This window comes from Salmo salar, chromosome ssa19 (assembly GCF_905237065.1).
Source record: "Salmo salar chromosome ssa19, Ssal_v3.1, whole genome shotgun sequence".
NCBI lineage: Eukaryota > Metazoa > Chordata > Actinopteri > Salmoniformes > Salmonidae > Salmo > Salmo salar.
The window spans coordinates 53,430,342-53,447,714 of record NC_059460.1 but is presented as its reverse complement, the minus strand read 5'-3'; the positions used below and the strand labels follow the sequence as shown (position 1 = coordinate 53,447,714).

At 43.2% G+C, this 17,373-nt stretch overlaps 1 protein-coding gene across 6 annotated transcripts in view; it reads left to right on the top strand.

Annotated features, from left to right (window-relative positions):
- LOC106579340 (formin-like protein 1) overlaps window positions 1-16,708 on the top strand; it is a 50,849-nt gene extending 34,141 nt beyond the window's left edge. For 3 of the 6 annotated variants that reach the window (XM_014159174.2, XM_045702472.1, XM_014159180.2), the window contains 19 exons: window positions 1,636-1,744; window positions 2,043-2,119; window positions 2,223-2,316; window positions 8,456-8,530; window positions 9,118-9,228; window positions 9,627-9,776; window positions 9,992-10,093; window positions 10,216-10,468; window positions 10,592-10,852; window positions 10,962-11,086; window positions 11,434-11,636; window positions 12,774-13,008; window positions 13,157-13,225; window positions 13,350-13,430; window positions 14,048-14,341; window positions 14,551-14,652; window positions 14,781-14,885; window positions 15,011-15,128; window positions 15,882-16,708. In XM_014159174.2, the coding sequence (XP_014014649.2) occupies window positions 1,636-1,744; window positions 2,043-2,119; window positions 2,223-2,316; window positions 8,456-8,530; window positions 9,118-9,228; window positions 9,627-9,776; window positions 9,992-10,093; window positions 10,216-10,468; window positions 10,592-10,852; window positions 10,962-11,086; window positions 11,434-11,636; window positions 12,774-13,008; window positions 13,157-13,225; window positions 13,350-13,430; window positions 14,048-14,341; window positions 14,551-14,652; window positions 14,781-14,885; window positions 15,011-15,128; window positions 15,882-15,982 (2,665 nt within the window). In that variant the 3' untranslated portion in view covers window positions 15,983-16,708. Of the gene's footprint in view, window positions 1-1,635; window positions 1,745-2,042; window positions 2,120-2,222; window positions 2,317-8,455; window positions 8,531-9,117; window positions 9,229-9,626; window positions 9,777-9,991; window positions 10,094-10,215; window positions 10,469-10,591; window positions 10,853-10,961; window positions 11,087-11,433; window positions 11,637-12,773; window positions 13,009-13,156; window positions 13,226-13,349; window positions 13,431-14,047; window positions 14,342-14,550; window positions 14,653-14,780; window positions 14,886-15,010; window positions 15,129-15,537; window positions 15,649-15,881 lie in introns of all 6 variants that reach the window. The other 3 variants (XM_014159177.2, XM_014159175.2, XM_014159179.2) reach the window with 3 other exon arrangements.
- The last annotated feature ends 665 nt before the right edge of the window (window positions 16,709-17,373 follow it).

Below are 17,373 nucleotides of genomic sequence, written 5' to 3'. Positions count from 1 at the left end.
TAGTACTTGCACCCTAGATTCATGGGCGTTACTTGTAAGGAAAGAACCATGACTCCCAGTCCTCCGGTACCCATACACAGACACACACTGTGACACACACACACACACACAACGTGCACACTGCCCCTAACCCCCATGGGAGTTGATGTGTCTGTAGATTGATCTCTGTGGATGTCTGTGATTGACGTTACTGCATGGTTGAATCAACTCAGCGGGTGTCAGGGTGACACACAAACACACACACACACACACGCTTTTATAACAACATTACAGTATCATGGGATACAGAGGCAGGCCAGGCACTGTGATATAAAACAGGTCTGACAGATTCATTGGATCAGATTCAGGGGATATGGTCCACTCTCTGTATATCTATGTTTCTCTGTCCCACCAACCATTTCACGCTACTGTGGACTGTGTTGTAATCATCCTATAGATAGATTACATCTCATTCAAATTATAGGGTGGTGTCCCTGTTGAAATGTTTAATAAAAACACGTGGTCCATGGGCATTGACAACCTGATACACTTTGATGTAAATTACATTATAGCACGGTTCAATGACATTCCTTGCCATGGAACAAATCAAACCTGGGACAATGTTCCTTGTGTGTTTCGAATTCCCGGAACGAGTGTGATCTGCTTGAAAATGTTCTCAAATTTCCCGGAACGTTTCTGGTTGGCCGTACCCATGTGAGAATCTGGTACAGCTGGTACTGCTAACCACATACTGTAGCTTAACCTGTAGCATCAAGTTGGACTAGTCTGTCCCAAGCTTTCATACACACACACACACACACACACACACACACACACACACACACACACACACACACACCTCTATCCTCTGTACTCTTTTTCATCTGGAGGAGCCACATTCTTGTCACACCAACGGTTTTGTAGGGTAAACGTTGGAAGCAGCCTTCCTCCCTCTCAGCATTCTCATCTATGTTGTAAATATGGAATAGACGGGAATGTGAGCAATGTCTGCAAAACCCTCAGACATTCCACCTGCCAACAGACATCTGAGAGGGTTCATTTTGTGGCCCTGTCTGCCTGTCATTGATGCATCCAAGAGGGGTGTGTGAGAACGTTTCTCGTTCATCGCCTCTGTACTCTTCTCTTTCTACCTGTTTTTTCTCTGTTTCTCTCAAAACATTTTGTCCCTCTTTTGCTAGTGTCTATTATATTTGTTTTCCCCTCCTTTCAATCACTCAGATGTCATTTAACCAAAATATTTCAAAGTGAATATTAACATGACTATTGACATGTGGATGTGGCAATGAAAGCTTCATTGCTTCATTCTTTGATTGCATCATCTTAGACAAAATGGAGTCCCATTCAGCCTTAAAACACATGACGTTGTGGGCACAGGGCTTATTTGATCTCTTTTGAAATATATACACATTATAAACGTGCACAGATTACACATAGGGTTGGGATTTTATAGTTATTAACTTCGAGGGCTTTGATGGAGGTGTGTCACTACAACCATGATGTTATGTAATAACCTCTTTATGTAATAACCTCTTTATGTAATAACCTCTTTTTATCCAATAACCTTGTGTTATTACTAATGCAGCGTTATGCATTAGTAATAACATGTCAGTAACAGCTACGTTTCTCACCGGGCAGATTCAACGCTCTCCACAGCAGGAAAGCGATGAGGAACTCACGCCTCGTCAGTCAGAAAGATGACGTTCACCTCTGCATCATGTGCCTCCGTGCAATCATGAACTACCAGGTACAATTCAACCTATAACACTTAGCCAGGCAGGCCTGTCCACCTTCATCTCTACTGTTAAAACAGAGTGACTCAATAGCATTAGCTAGGAGAAGTAACATTTATTTCAGCGTCATGGCTTGGTTGTTTTACACACCAATAACTTCATGTCTCCCGCCTACGCTGTAAATTCACTGTCCATCAAAAAAAGCGACAGTTGACAGACTTTGCGTCAGTATGGATCAAGTCCACACTGCAGTGTATGAAATACGACTGAAGATGGCGAGAACTGACAACTGTGTGTACGTGTGTGTTTTAGTCTGGGTTTAACCTGGTGATGACCCACCCGTGTTGTGTGAACGAGATCACCCTCAGCCTCAACAACAGGAACCCCAGGTGAGGACCACTGTTGTGTGTGTGTGTGTGTGTGTGTGTGTGTGTGTGTGTGTGTGTGTGTGTGTGTGTGTGTGTGTGTGTGTGTAACACTTGTACCCCTCAGGACCAAAGCTCTGGTGCTGGAGCTGCTGGCTGCTGTATGTCTAGTGAGGGGCGGTCATGACATCATCCTCTCCGCTTTTGACAACTTCAAAGAGGTAAGAGGGGTATCCATGGAGACAGTCTTTTCACCAACGCTTCCTGTCAAGCCCTACACCCCTCTGAAGTCTCCCATCTTCATATTGCATGTCATACAGCAGAAGTATTCAACTCTGACCCTACGAGGTCAAGAGCCTGCTGGTTTTTGGTTCTACCTGATAATTAATTGCACCCACCTGTCTAAATCAGTCCCTGATTAGAGCGGAACAATGAAAAAATGCAGTGGAACTGGCTTTGAGGTCCAGAGTTGAGTTTGCGGGTCATAGAGGCTCCCAGTTTCCCAAATCTCCCATTGACATCAACACACAATTTACGCAAAGCTTACATGACTTACATGCAGAGATCTGAAAAAACTCAGGATGTGGCCATCAGTCGTCTTGATTTCCTTGTGAAAACTGCACATGCCAAATCAACCTATTCAACCCCCATCCAAAGATATCACCCAATGACCCCCTTGGCAGCTGTCATGACAGTTGTCCACTATAAGCAGGAGGGGGTGAAGGTGCCGGAGGGGGTGGGGGCACAAAAAGTCTTAACAGTTGTTGGCGACGTGACAGCTAAACCTTTCCTTGGACTTCTCCCCACTGTCTGTCAAGGGAGCAACTGTTGCCAACAGAGAAAGACCCCTGTGGATAGGGCTAGCCAGACATTGTGATGTAGACCTGGGTATTATTAGCAATGGTCACAGACGGAGAAGCTAGGTCTTAGCATTAGATGCCCTACTGCAACCTGTGGTATTTAGGGATAGTTGCCCCTGAGCACTGATCTGTGGTCAGTTTTGTCTTTGAAGTCCTGATTGGTATAATTATCCCAGTCCAGTAGTTATGAGAAACCTCTCCCTAGAGCAGTTAATGACATGGACATTTACCAGAGCAGACAACTTTTTCAGTAGCAAAAGGTCTATCAAAATGTCTGACGTTCACTCGTTTTCTCTGACACATGTCTGGTGGCATGAGGAAGTATCAGAACACATGATATATCAGCATTGGTTATTTACAGTCAGTGGCGATTTTAGCATGTAAATCTTGGTTGGACAAATTCAAAAAATTGTTTTTAGATGCATGGCAGCAAAGCCACTACACAACACAACATAACACAACACTAAACAATACACGAATTGCACTGTAATGGTGACAAACTGTTAGTGCCTACCGGTACATAAAGCTGTCCCAACAGCAGAGCTTTTTTTTCAGCACCATGGAGTGAATCCTTACCACTGCTACACCTGGCTATCAGCGGAACCTTGTCTGGCAGCGAAACAGTTCATTCAGCCTCCTTTACTGCCTTTTTAAAAACTATAGCTGACAGCTGACTTGCTTAAACAAATGTGGTTACTGCTGACTCCTTGTGGATTTGTGTAAGTCGATAACAACCGCATTCTCCTTCAGTAATAACCAACGGCAAAATGAGTTTTGACTTTTAAACCATACATAAACATTATTACATTTATGTTCAGTAAATTCATAATGTTTATTCTTATATCATTAACACTAAGCTCTAAGTATTAGCGAGTGCAAGCAAACGAGCTGCGACGAGGTAGGCCTATTCATTCATCACTTTTAAAATGGACACCGACAGAAATTCAGATAAATGTTACAGTAGTTCAGATAAATTCAGTAAGATGTTGAGGCCTTATCTTTACTCTTCTTTAAGTCACGAGAGAGAGAGAGAGAGAGAGAGAGAGAGAGACCTACAATTTTAAGTATTTTATTAGGCCTATGAGGAAACAAACAAACAAAACAACCCTCGCAATATCAACTGGAATTACAGTGCCTTGCGAAAGTATTCGGCCCCCTTGAACTTTTCGACCTTTTGCCACATTTCAGGCTTCAAACATAAAGATATAAAACTGTATTTTTTTGTGAAGAATCAACAACAAGTGGGACACAATTATGAAGTGGAACGAAATTTATTGGATATTTCAAACTTTTTTAACAAATAAAAAACTGAAAAATTGGCCGTGCAAAATTATTCAGCCCCTTTACTTTCAGTGCAGCAAACTCTCTCCAGAAGTTAAGTGAGGATCTCTGAATGATCCAATGTTGACCTAAATGACTAATGATGATAAATAGAATTCACCTGTGTGTAATCAAGTCTCCGTATAAATGCACCTGCTCTGTGATAGTCTCAGAGGTCCGTTTAAAGCGCAGAGAGCATCATGAAGAACAAGGAACATACCAGGCAGGTCCGAGATACTGTTGTGGAGAAGTTTAAAGCCGGATTTGGATACAAAAAGATTTCCCAAGCTTTAAACATCCCAAGGAGCACTGTGCAAGCGATAATATTGAAATGGAAGGAGTATCAGACCACTGCAAATCTACGAAGACCCGGCCGTCCCTCTAAACTTTCAGCTCATACAAGGAGAAGACTGATCAGAGATGCAGCCAAGAGGCCCATGATCACTCTGGATGAACTGCAGAGATCTACAGCTGAGGTGGGAGACTCTGTCCATAGGACAACAATCAGTCGTATACTGCACAAATCTGGCCTTTATGTAAGAGTGGCAAGAAGAAAGCCATTTCTTAAAGATATCCATAAAAAGTGTCGTTTAAAGTTTGCCACTAGCCACCTGGGAGACACACCAAACATGTGGAAGAAGGTGCTCTGGTCAGATGAAACCAAAATCGAACTTTTCGGCAACAATGCAAAACGTTATGTTTGGCGTAAAAGCAACACAGCTCATCACCCTGAACACACCATCCCCACTGTCAAACATGGTGGTGGCAGCATCATGGTTTGGGCCTGCTTTTCTTCAGCAGGGGCAGGGAAAATGGTTAAAATTGATGGGAAGATGGATGGAGCCAAATACAGGACCATTCTGGAAGAAAACCTGATAGAGTCTGCAAAAGACCTGAGACTGGGACGGAGATTTGTCTTCCAACAAGACAATGATCCAAAACATAAAGCAAAATCTACAATGGAATGGTTCACAAATAAACATATCCAGGTGTTAGAATGGCCAAGTCAAAGTCCAGACCTGAATCCAATCGAGAATCTGTGGAAAGAACTGAAAACTGCTGTTCACAAACGCTCTCCATCCAACCTCACTGAGCTCGAGCTGTTTTGCAAGGAGGAATGGGAAAAAATGTCAGTCTCTCGATGTGCAAAACTGATAGAGGCATACCCCAAGCGACTTACAGCTGTAATCGCAGCAAAAGGTGGCGCTACAAAGTATTAACTTAAGGGGGCTGAATAATTTTGCACGCCCAATTTTTCAGTTTTTTATTTGTTAAAAAAGTTTGAAATATCCAATAAATTTAGTTCCGCTTCATGATTGTGTCCCACTTGTTGTTAATTCTTCACAAAAAAATTACAGTTTTATATCTTTATGTTTGAAGCCTGAAATGTGGCAAAAGGTCGAAAAGTTCAAGGGGGCCCGAATACTTTCGCAAGGCACTGTACATGGGTCTATTACTGAACTTTTTGTTGAAAATAAATATTTGAATGGGAAGCATGGTTACAGACCCAACAACATTATATAGTATCCCCTCCTCGTGAAGAAAAACACATGAGCTAATTATAATACACAAAGTAAGCAAAACAATGAAATCATTCCAACATTGCCTAAAATGATGAATAAGATACTAATAAGGTAGACCTATATAAGCAATAGGCCTGTAATAATTGATCTGTACAAACTATGGCATAAGGGATTGATGAGCGGATAAGAGGCCATCCGCCATTTCGATTAAGACATTAATGAGCGAGCTAAGATGGATGTAGTCAATATAACTATTTGTTCAGCACTTTTGAAAAGGAAAGCGACAGAATTCAGAACATTAGCCGTTCTTACAGTTTTCTCCCTGTACATCAAGTCAGAACCGTAGGATAAATAAAGGGGGCATATAAGCAGACAAAGAAAGGTCTTACAATATTCGATGATGATATTTCTCTAAAACAGGCTATAGGCTACATGTGCACCAGCAAGTCAGAACAGGAGGCTGAGGGGGAAAGGTACCAAATTATTAGGGTGAGGCACATGAGCTACGAACAGCTTACTACACAATATAGTATTACTTTCTTAGCTACAGTATACATATCTCCCTGGCATATTACATCATTTATGCAGCGGTATACATTACATTTTTGGACGCGTTGTGTTCACTTGAACAGGAAGGTGGCGCGGCGGTTCTTCTTGTGGGCAAATTTTGTCATAAAAATGTCTTATCAAAGTCTGGCATTCTCTGGATTTATGGTGCTTTCAAGACAACTGGGAACTCTGAAAAAAACAAGGCCGAATCATGACGTCCAACATCTTCAGATTGGAGCTCTAGAAAGAGGAATTTGGAATTCCGAGTTGGATGACTGTTCAGAACGTATTTCCCAGTTGTCTTGACCTCACTGAAGTCTGAGATTTCCCAGTTCCAAGTTTCCAGTTGTTTTGAACGCGGCAGAAGTCATGCTGGATTGACAGCATGGCCAATGTATTCAATCTTTTCTGGCCCATGGATAATGTTTATCCTTTTCAGACAGACCCTTTCAGACAGATGTTTTCAACCCTTAAACCCAGACTTGGACCTCACACACTCTCCACCAAATAGCAGGCAGGGGAAGCAAAATATTGATTGCTTTGCAACGCTTGCAGTTAGCCACTGATTCCTTTCAAACCACTCATTATTGAATTTGCAATTTCCGACTTGTTGTGTAGTGTTCATGGCCGATGAGCACCGATACGTTTTATCTAGAATTTCTCTTCATATGACAAGGATTGAAAAGGATTGGCCAGTAAATCGTCGACGTGATTCATGATGATAACTGCTTGTCTAGCTTGCTAGCTAAGATTGTGAAAGTATGATGTTGACATGATCAGTCCAATCAAAGCCATGGTATTTATAACGTGATTTGAAGCCATTTTATCTGTGGTCAATGACCTTGAGCCTTCTTGGAAGGGCACTTCCAATGTAAATCTATGGCAGCACCCAGGGGGGCTTGAACTGCCTAGCTCTCCCTGTAGATTCTGTGGTGACGTAGTTTCCCCATGAGTGACAGAACACCGAGCCAATCATGGCGCTACAAGAGAAGATTACCAACGCCCACGCTCTGTATTTTCCGTTGACTGCCCCTCCACCACAGAAAGCACTGAGCTAGGCTGAAACACCTGCATTTTGGAGCTGCCTTACTCAAGAAAGAGACAATGTTTGTATGCGGCTTTATTCACTCAATAAATGTGTTTTTACATTGTTTGCAAACTGATATGTGACACGAATTAATGCCAAAATAACATGCAAAACAGGCAACAGCTACTGTAAACAGGCTCTGCTCCACCTGCCCTGAATGATGGGTCGCCACTGCTTACAGTCCGTCTTTTTAAAGCCCTATAATGTGCCACTCAGCAATAGGCATCGCTTAAACAATACTCACCAAGTTGTGAAATATTGATTGACCTTTCAAGACTTTCAAATGAGCTTGATAAAAGTCCATAACTGTAGTATCCAGAGCTCTCACCTTGTCACATCCTAATCGCACACACTGCTTAAGCAATACCTCAGAGTAGTGACCTTGCATCCGCTGCAGTTCTGGCATCAAAAGTGACAGTCGTTTTGGTATAGCACGGACACACTGTGTGGGTGAGAGATAGATGGAGGGAGGGAGCGAGAGATGATAGATAGCACATGGTGGAGGAGTGTAGAAGTGGAGGCGGAAAGACGGAGTACCAGGCTGGCTCCTGTTGCCCACAGAGGCAAAGCGTGGGCATTGTTTGGGTACAGGCTGGCAGGTTGAAGAGCAGGCTTGTATTATTTAGTGGACATGAGTGGGCTGGGGGGAGGCGCGTTAACCCTTAAAGACATATCACTGCATGTTCGAAACAGCCATTGGATATCACAGGATAGAACAGTCTAACTGATACATTTTACTGCTTATGAGAGTGTTCCGAACCCATCTTTGTATGGCCGAGTGATGCTGACATTATAGCTGTCATTATTGAAGTCAGTTAACTTCCATTTTAGAAGTCATTTGCGACAGCCTAGGGGTAGAGAGGATGGGAGAAAAGCATACAAAGTGAAATATCGGTTGCGTGGGGTACAGGAAGCTGTATTTAAGGATACACTGCCACCCTATGCATATTTGTGGTGTTGCAGTGCAGAATTATGTGCATAGTCGAAAAACTTTTCCCCTTCAATCCATGTCGTTCATAAGGTATGTGGAGAGAGGAGCCGCTTCGAGAAGCTCATGGAGTATTTCTCCAATGAAGACAGCAACATTGACTTCATGGTGAGTCTGACTCCAAATTGCACAATTCATGTTTATTAGGTCCATCTCCTTCTCTGATGCACAGAAGAAGAAATGCTCAGACTTGATTACAGTAGATGTCAACCTGACGCCATTGATGTAAACCAGGGATTGGCAACGTTGATGGGGTGGGGGCCACAAAAATGTTTAATCCATCATGAGGGGCCGCAGTGGATCACGGGTCTGCTCTGCGTATTTTGCCATTGGTGGAGAGAAAAATTAGCAGTTTTACAACAAATGTCTTGCAATTCTACACATTTTGCTATAGGATGGAGGAAAATGTTTGCTCTTTTTAATATGATAACTGATGATCAATGGGCCACACCCCGGTCGGTAATTTGACCATGCTTACTATAAGTATGGATAGCTGGCTGCTCGACTAACTTATCAATCTAAAAACATTTAGCTGACATTTCGAAATTCTATTCTATATTCTATTATTATCAACAGTAAGTTGAGACCCTGACTGAGTTCCTAATTTATACATATATTTGTTGTGAAATTGGTCTGCGGGCCTACAAGAGGAGGGGGGGTGTGCCACGCCGTCTCCTACTGTTTATGTCCACCAGGTGGCGTGCATGCAGTTCATCAACATCGTGGTCCACTCAGTTGAGAACATGAACTTCAGGGTCCATCTGCAGTATGAGTTTAGCCACCATGGCCTGGATGACTACCTCCAGGTGAGTGATACTGAATCACAGAGAGAAGTTGCCCCTTACCACTGATACATCAAATCAAATTGTATTTGTCACATGTGCTGGCTGAGTACAACGGGTGTAGACTTTACCATGAATTATGGTCAGATGTTTTCAGAAAATATCCAAATATACTCACTGATTTGTGAATAATGTGTCTTCTAAATACCTTATGAGATTGCATTAGTACAACTGTCTTTCCTTATCATAACCAAAAACCCAAAGACACATCATTCTGTTGTTTTATGTTTCTGTTGTCATGGGAGACTAGATTTGAAGGTTAACAAATGATGCATGTGTGAGCACATAATTACATAGAAAAATAGTAATGTATCTATGTTCGTCTATGTATATGTGTGTCTGTGTTCCTCTGTCATGTGCAGAGGTTAAAGTTCACGGAGAGTGACAGGCTGCTGGTGCAGATCCAGGCCTACCTAGACAACGTGTTTGATGTGGGGGCTCTGCTGGAGGATGCGGAGACCAAGAACGCCCTGTTGGAGCACATGGAGGAGCTGCAGGACCACAATGCACAGGTGATCATGCGTCCACTATGTACAAACAAGAATGTGTACAAGAACACACATCCGCTATGTCAACTTTATTTGGATGTGTTGCACCTTTGTGAACTTGTTCATGCTTTTCTTGTGCACATTGTGTTTGAAGATTTATAATAAGTAGATTGGATGTACTGTGTTTTTTTAAGTTTCTTTTACGTTTTTACGTGTGTGTGTGTGTGTGTATGTTATAGATAAGCAGCAGATTGCAAGAGAGTGAGAGGGAGGCGTTGGAGACAGTGTCAGAGTTGGAGAAACATCTCATACAGACCACCAAAGAGGTGGAGCTGCTAAAGGTAGTCCTATCATCTAACTACAGTCCATGACATTCACAAAGAAGACTTGCGTTAGTTCCTGAGCTAATGCCTAGTCTGTAGCTCAGAGGGCTAACACATGGACATGTGCGTCTGTGTAACAGGAGAGTCTGCGTGAGTCCTGTGCCCAGGTGACCATTCTACAACAGAGGGAGATAGAGAGAGAGATAGAACGAGAGAGGGAAAGAGAGAGGCAGAGGGATAGAGATCGTTCAGCCCAGGCCTTGGTGGAGCTGGAGGAGAAAGTTCAGGGGCTTGTGGACCAGCAACTGATTCGAATGGAGCGCTCGTCCTCGGGACACCTGGACCTCCATGTCGTCCCTTTCATCCTTCCTGTTTCCATCCATGCTGAAACAGGTGGGCTGCAAGCCACACACATGGGCTCAGAAACCATGTCAAAAATATACATTTATTTTGGTTTATGGAATCAAATTCATCACCAAAAATGTTACCTTTTTTCATATTTCCCTGCTTCCACAGAACAAATCACGACTGTCGATGGACCTGTGGCCCCTCCCACATCTGTAGTCCCGCCCCCACCCCCTGCTCCTCCATTACCTGGTGCAACAGAGGTCACGGCACAAGCTCCTCCTCCTCCACCTCCTCCTCCTCCCCCTCCATGCCCGACGGCACCACCACCTCTGCCCCCCCCTCTTCCAGGGGGTGGTATAGCCCTCCCGCCACTACCTCCAAGCATTGGAATGGCCCCACCATTTGGGGGTATGCATGATGGACAAACTGGTAAGCTAACACGCGATAGGTCAAGATAGTTCTGTTAGTTGTGGTTCTAAAGACGAAATGTTCACTTCATTGATCCCCACCAAAACTAATGTGTCCTTCTTCTGGACAGGTAACAGAAACAAGAAGCCCATTCAGACTAAGTACTGTTTGCCTTCATTCAACTGGCAGGCCCTCAAACCCAACCAGGTGGCTGGGACCATCTTCAATGAGCTGGATGATGAGAACGTTTTGGGGGTGAGACCCCAGTACCCTGCTAGCTATCTGCTTACAATCTGTATTGTTGTCCATCTCAATATGTCCTCATCTGTCTGCGGCTGCTGTTTCTGTTTCTACTCATTCCAGTCCTCCAATCCCTCTTCCTCTCTGTTTCAGCCGCTCTCTAGTTTCTCTTTCTTGTGTAATACTGAAATCCTATGTAGTTCTCTCTCTCTCTCTCTCTCTCTCTCGCTATCTGATCTGTCTCCCGCCATATGACAAAATAGCCTGCGTTATCAACGGCCAGTCTTGCTGATGTTTAACTGAGTTTGGCCATTACCAAAAGCTCATGAATTAGTTATCCACCTCTCCCCTCCATGTCCTAGGAGTTGAACATGGACGCCTTTGAGGAGCAGTTTAAGACCAAGGCCCAGACAGCCCCGGCTGACGTGGGGACTCTGAGAGCGAAGGTGGCCCAGAAGATCCCCAGCAAAGTGTCCCTACTGGAGTCCAACAGGGCCAAGAACCTGGCCATCACCCTGCGCAAGGGAGGCATGGCCAACTCAGACATCTGCACCGCTATAGAGACGTACGTGTCTGTTATCAAGTTGTTATAAGAATAATACCACATGTCATTTGTGCATAAGATTAGATATAGTCAGACTACATGTGGTTGAATGCACTGACTGTAAGTCGCTCTGGATGAGAGCGTCTGCTGAATGACCAAATGTGATATGTAGTACTTTTTATATTGTGACTGTGTATAGACAAAGAGAGAAACATATGGTTGTCAATGGTTTTACTAAGCATTTGATAGTAACTGATGAACTTATAACCAATGTGAAATGTGTGAAGACTCATTACACTCATAACTCACTTCGGTTGTCGGTATACAGTAATCTCAGAATATGAACAGTCTCTGTAGTAAGTAGTAGTTGTACATCAGTGGTGGTCAGTGTCGTTAAAGATGAGGGAGGACAGTTATTTTTTTTCTTTGTGAGCATGGCCTTATTTCTATTGCAGCATATTGGATGACTGTCATTCATATTCCATTCACCCAGTTTAATGTAACAGCGATAGGTTTAGGCTATTACATGATACTCAAATTTTCCCTATAACCAACATGAAGTTGCTACAACCTAGCCTATGAATGAAAGTTTACAACGTAGATGCACAGAGAAAAATTTGAGGAGACAGACAGTAACACATGGACAGACAGTGATACATTCAATACCGTCTTGCACACTCTTGTCTGCATTTAGCTGATATAGGATGTAGTCATTAGTCCAACAGTTGCAAACAAAAGTTTCTATTGGACAAATTCAGATATGTTTATCCCCGTTTTGTTCCGTTTAAGAAACATTTTCAACATAAATCGGTGGAATGAATACACCCCTGATCACGCGTAAACAGAATCATAAGCCTCCTAGGTTTTGTATTGAAGTCAATGTACCCAGAGGAGGACGGAAGCTAGCTGTCCTCCGGCTACACCATGGTGCTACCCTACAGAGTGTTGTTGAGGCAACTGTAGACCTTCATTGCTAAACAATGTGTTTTAATCAATGATTTGGTGACGTGAATATATTTAGTTTAGTCTTATCTATTTTTTTATGTTTTACAATTTTTTTTCCTTCTGAAAATCAATGAGGAGGATGGTCCTCCCCTTCCTTCTCTGAGAAGCCTCCACTGTTGTACATAACCCCCCCCCACACACACACACACACAGGTATAACCAGGAAGCTCTGAGCCTGGACTTCCTGGAGCTGCTGGAGCGTTTCATCCCCTCAGAGTATGAAGTCAAGCTCATCCAGAACTACGAGCGAGACGGGAGGCCCCTGGACGAGCTCCCCAAGGAGGACCGCTTTATGGTACGCTTTGGCAAGATCCCACGGCTGGCCCAGCGCATCAGCACACTCACCTTCATGGGCAACTTCCCCGAGCGCATCCAGCTCATCCAGCCGGTCAGTAGAAAACACTAAAAACAATGTTATTTCAATGTTATTTCAAAATGGTTTCAATGTTATTCAATGTTTTTGTCATGGACAGTAGTTGGGTGCGCAAAACTTCACCATAATATCATAATAATGTATGTTCCCATCTCTCCAATAGCAACTCAACGCAATCATCGCCGCCTCAATGTCAATCAAGTCCTCTACCAAGCTGAAGAAGATCCTTGAGGTACTGAGGAGACAGGAGACAGCTCTTTTGATATACTGCATGGATGGTTTGTGTTCAATTGGTTAGTTTTGTATGGTTACACAGCATTGGTGTGTCACTTTGGTATGCCTCTTCTGTTCCTAAGATCATCCTAGCCTTTGGAAACTACATGAACAGCAGCAAGAGAGGTGCAGCCTATGGGTTCCGCCTGCAGAGTCTCGACTTGGTGAGAAAGACTGCAAGCAGACATACAGTATTTATCAACCAAATCTTAGAGGCTCATTTTGTGTTCCTTTTCCGACGACAAGGCACATTGCTGTTGTACTCCAACCCTAGTCCATAAAATTCACTTGGGTTAGCAGAATGTCGTTTTAGCACAGCATCGAATTTATTATCTACAGTAATTATTGAAATGAGACTCCACCTCAGTGAGAGATCCAGAGATAACCGATTCTGACAGGCCTTTCTGAATCAGCCACAGTGACTGAAGGACTAGAACACTAAGGTGGAGCTGGGCAGTATGCCTCTTAACTCAAATTATTGCTGAACATAATTAATGACAGGCAGAGTTACCCAAATCATCAATTAACTTCTAAATTGATTCCATTGGAGACGAGTAACAACTGCATCATCCGAATGGGCCACAGATTATTTCAAATTTTTATGGAGTACTCTACCCCTTGATTTTCATTATCTGATCCCAGATCTGTATGTGCTTTCGCCAACTACCTCTGACTACCACTGTCATAAAGCAAATACAGGTCTGGGATCAGGCTAACCTTTTCACATTGTATCCTTTTCTCCGTTGGTTGCCTCTAAATATATGGCTCTGGTTCAATCTAGCTCTTAGACACTAAGTCCACAGACCGGAAACAGACTCTGCTGCACTTCATAGTGAGCATCATCCAGGAGAAATACCCTGAGCTCCAAGCCTTCCACAGCGAGCTGCATTTCATGAACAAGGCTGCTCTGGTGTCCCTGGATAGTATTCTGCAGGACGTGTGTGCCCTGGAGAGGGGCATGGAGGTGACCCAGAAGGAGTTTGCCGTACAGGAAGACAACCCTGTGTTGCAAGATTTCCTCACCAGCAACAATGACCTGCTGGACTCTGTAGTAGAAGATGGCAAGACTGCCCAGGTCAATTCTCCCTACTAAATATAGTATATTGTAGAATAAAAAAAATGTCAAAATGTACAGCCTACTAAATGGGGCTAACTTAGTAATGGTTTAATGACACTAGAATAAATGAATTTAGGAGAGGGTGATCATATCTGTATAACGTGAGTACTACTGCTACAGAAAACAATGATGTACAGTATAATGAAGATCATTTTTTCTCCTGTTAGGATGTGTATGAATCAACAGTGAAGTACTTTGGAGAGAACCCTAAAACCACACCTCCCTCCATGTTCTTCCCTATCTTCGTGAGGTTCATCAAGGCCTATAAGGTTAGCCACCACATTGATTAATGACATGTATTGATTGATGCTGGGCTCTTTGCTACACATCAAACAGTAACTGTTGTACTAATGTGACAGTATACCATACATAAAGGTTCTTTTTTTGGTCCTGGCAGCAAGCAGAGCAAGAGAATGAGCAGAGGAAAAAGCAGGATGTGTTGTCCAGAGAAGGGAGGACAGGGCCACCGTCGACATCAGCTAAGTCTGAAATACCACAGAAGGTAGTCGGTGACACATTAGCAACCATGCAATAAGACACAGAGAGTTGACCTACTCTGTTTACCCTCAAAACATGTATCATTTTGATTTTGACCCCCAACTCTTTTTGGCTGCCCTTTGACCCCAGCAGGTACCTATGATGGCCAAGCTGCCCCAGATGGACCTGATAGCGGAGCTGAAGAGGCGGCAGGTTATCCCCCTGGTCCGGGAGGGCAAGGATGGGGCCATCGAGGACATCATCACAGGTGGGCCTTGTGGGGTCAGGGGTCAAGGTCTCCCGTACAGTGTATGTCTGCTGTGTATGTCTAATATAATGAATATACAATTCTGAAATTAAACTAAAGCGGTAGCTGTGATATACTCTTGTAGAAATGTACAGTACTATAATGCTTGTTTTTCTGCACCATTTTTTATGCCATTTTTCGCCATCCTCCATTTTCACAAGTACATTATAACTAACTATCATCATGCAATGTCCACTACCATGTCTACTCATACCCTTTCATCTTATCCGTTCACTCCCCTTTTCACTCCTTTTTTCATGTCGTTCCCACTCATTCCCCTGGGCGTATATCTCTCCTCACCCTTGGTTATGTCTCTCCTTCACCCTCTTCTCTCTTTCTTTATCTCTATCTCTCTCTCTGGGGTTTTCAGCTCTAAAGGCTGTGCCCTTCACGGCTCGCTCTGGCAAGCGCTCCTCTCGCCTCTTCTGCGACTCTGGCTTCAGTGATGAGAGCCCCACATAATCCCCTCTGAAGTGTGTAGGTCTGTCTTTCGCTCTCTCTGGAGGTGTCTACGACTCCTGTGCAGCACTTTCTCTGTCTGTGGATATCTCTGTTTCTCTCGGTCTCTTGGTGCAGTGGTCTGTCTGTATCGGTCTGTCTGTGTCGGTCTGTCTGTGGTTGTGGGCAGGTGTCAGTACCAAAGCATGCTTAGACCAGTCCTGTTCCAGGTTGTGGTCTCACAGTGTTGTTGCTATCCATCATCTCTCATGCTAGACCTGAGGAACCAGCCGTACAGGCGGACAGACGGGTCCCGAGTCGGCGCCAAGTGGAAGCCCAGGCAAAAGCTCCAAGTCTCTTCCGATATTTCCCTGTGAAAGCACACACATTCGAGCTCCATTCAAACAATTACTCTCATTTCATTTCATGGATATAGAGTGCACACAAACTTGAAATATCTCCCCTAGACTTAACCCAGCATGGCAGGTGATTGGTTCTAGCTGTGGTTCAGCCCACAACAAACCTCACTGTTGACTGCCTGCTCTCTAAGTACAGCTTCAGGAATATTCGACTGTGAGGTGCTGTTTCCTAATACTTCTCTGATCCCCAACAAACACCTACAATAAATACACTCTATTTCCCTGTAAATACTTCCTGTTTCTACATACTGCTGAAGGAGTAAGGGCTTGGCCATGGATGGACTACAGTTCAACGACTTGATTTAAATGAGAATCACCCTCATTCTCTACAATCTTCATTAGAGCTTTTGGACACGTTTAAAGCAGATTCAACACTGGGACTGTGTATATAACCATTAGTAAAAGCTAGACAAGACCCTCCATTTGTTTGTCATATTAATAGCTTATTCTATTTGTGGTACTCAGACGGCTGCAACCTGTCAATCCCAATAACTGCTGTATCTGGTGTAAAAGCATAATGACCTGTCCTTCTGTCCTAGCACTACTAGGATTACAACAGCTCAGAACGGAGCTTAGAGCAAGATTTGTACTATATTGAAATTATTTTTAATATAGAAGTGTATGGATAACCTTTTCTTTGTTTCACTATTTTGGGTTTGAACTAATAAATATTTTATACTGTGATGTCTGCTACTTTATTTATAACATCAAAGTCATGAGACATGAAACTGGTTTGGAGTTCTTCAGACACTGAATGAATTTGAATCGAGTCCTTTCGTGTACAAGAGGGTCACTTTTATTCTCACAAAAACACAACAGGAAGGTACAAAAGCAGCGGTCTGTTAAGTACCATAGTTGATTTTCTCACAAAAAGCAGCAACAGTTCTTTCAATACATAGAATTGGCATAGCATTTGCACTGTTAGTTGGTCTTTAACATTCATACTATGTTACTTCACCATTCTTCTTCAGTACTCACAAACAACACTTATCTCACACCGCAAGCATCACTCTCAGAATAACAGTGGTTGCTCTTCAATATTTTAATCTCTTGTTCTTTACATTAACGTTGACAGTAAAATGGGTCTTGACCGACCTTGTTGCACATGATACAAAATCTATTGTCCTGTACCATGTTTGATCTAACATACACAGAGTTATACAGTAGAGTTATTCACAGAAGTAACAGAACCTTTCGTCATCCCAGCGTGCAAATTCCAGGAACGTACAGTATGTGCATGCTGTTTTGGATTACATTCCTCTCAACAAAATAGAAAAGAAATTCACACAAAAATCCATAGGAGTAACATATTTTCTGTCTATGTACATGATTTATAACACCTACAGACG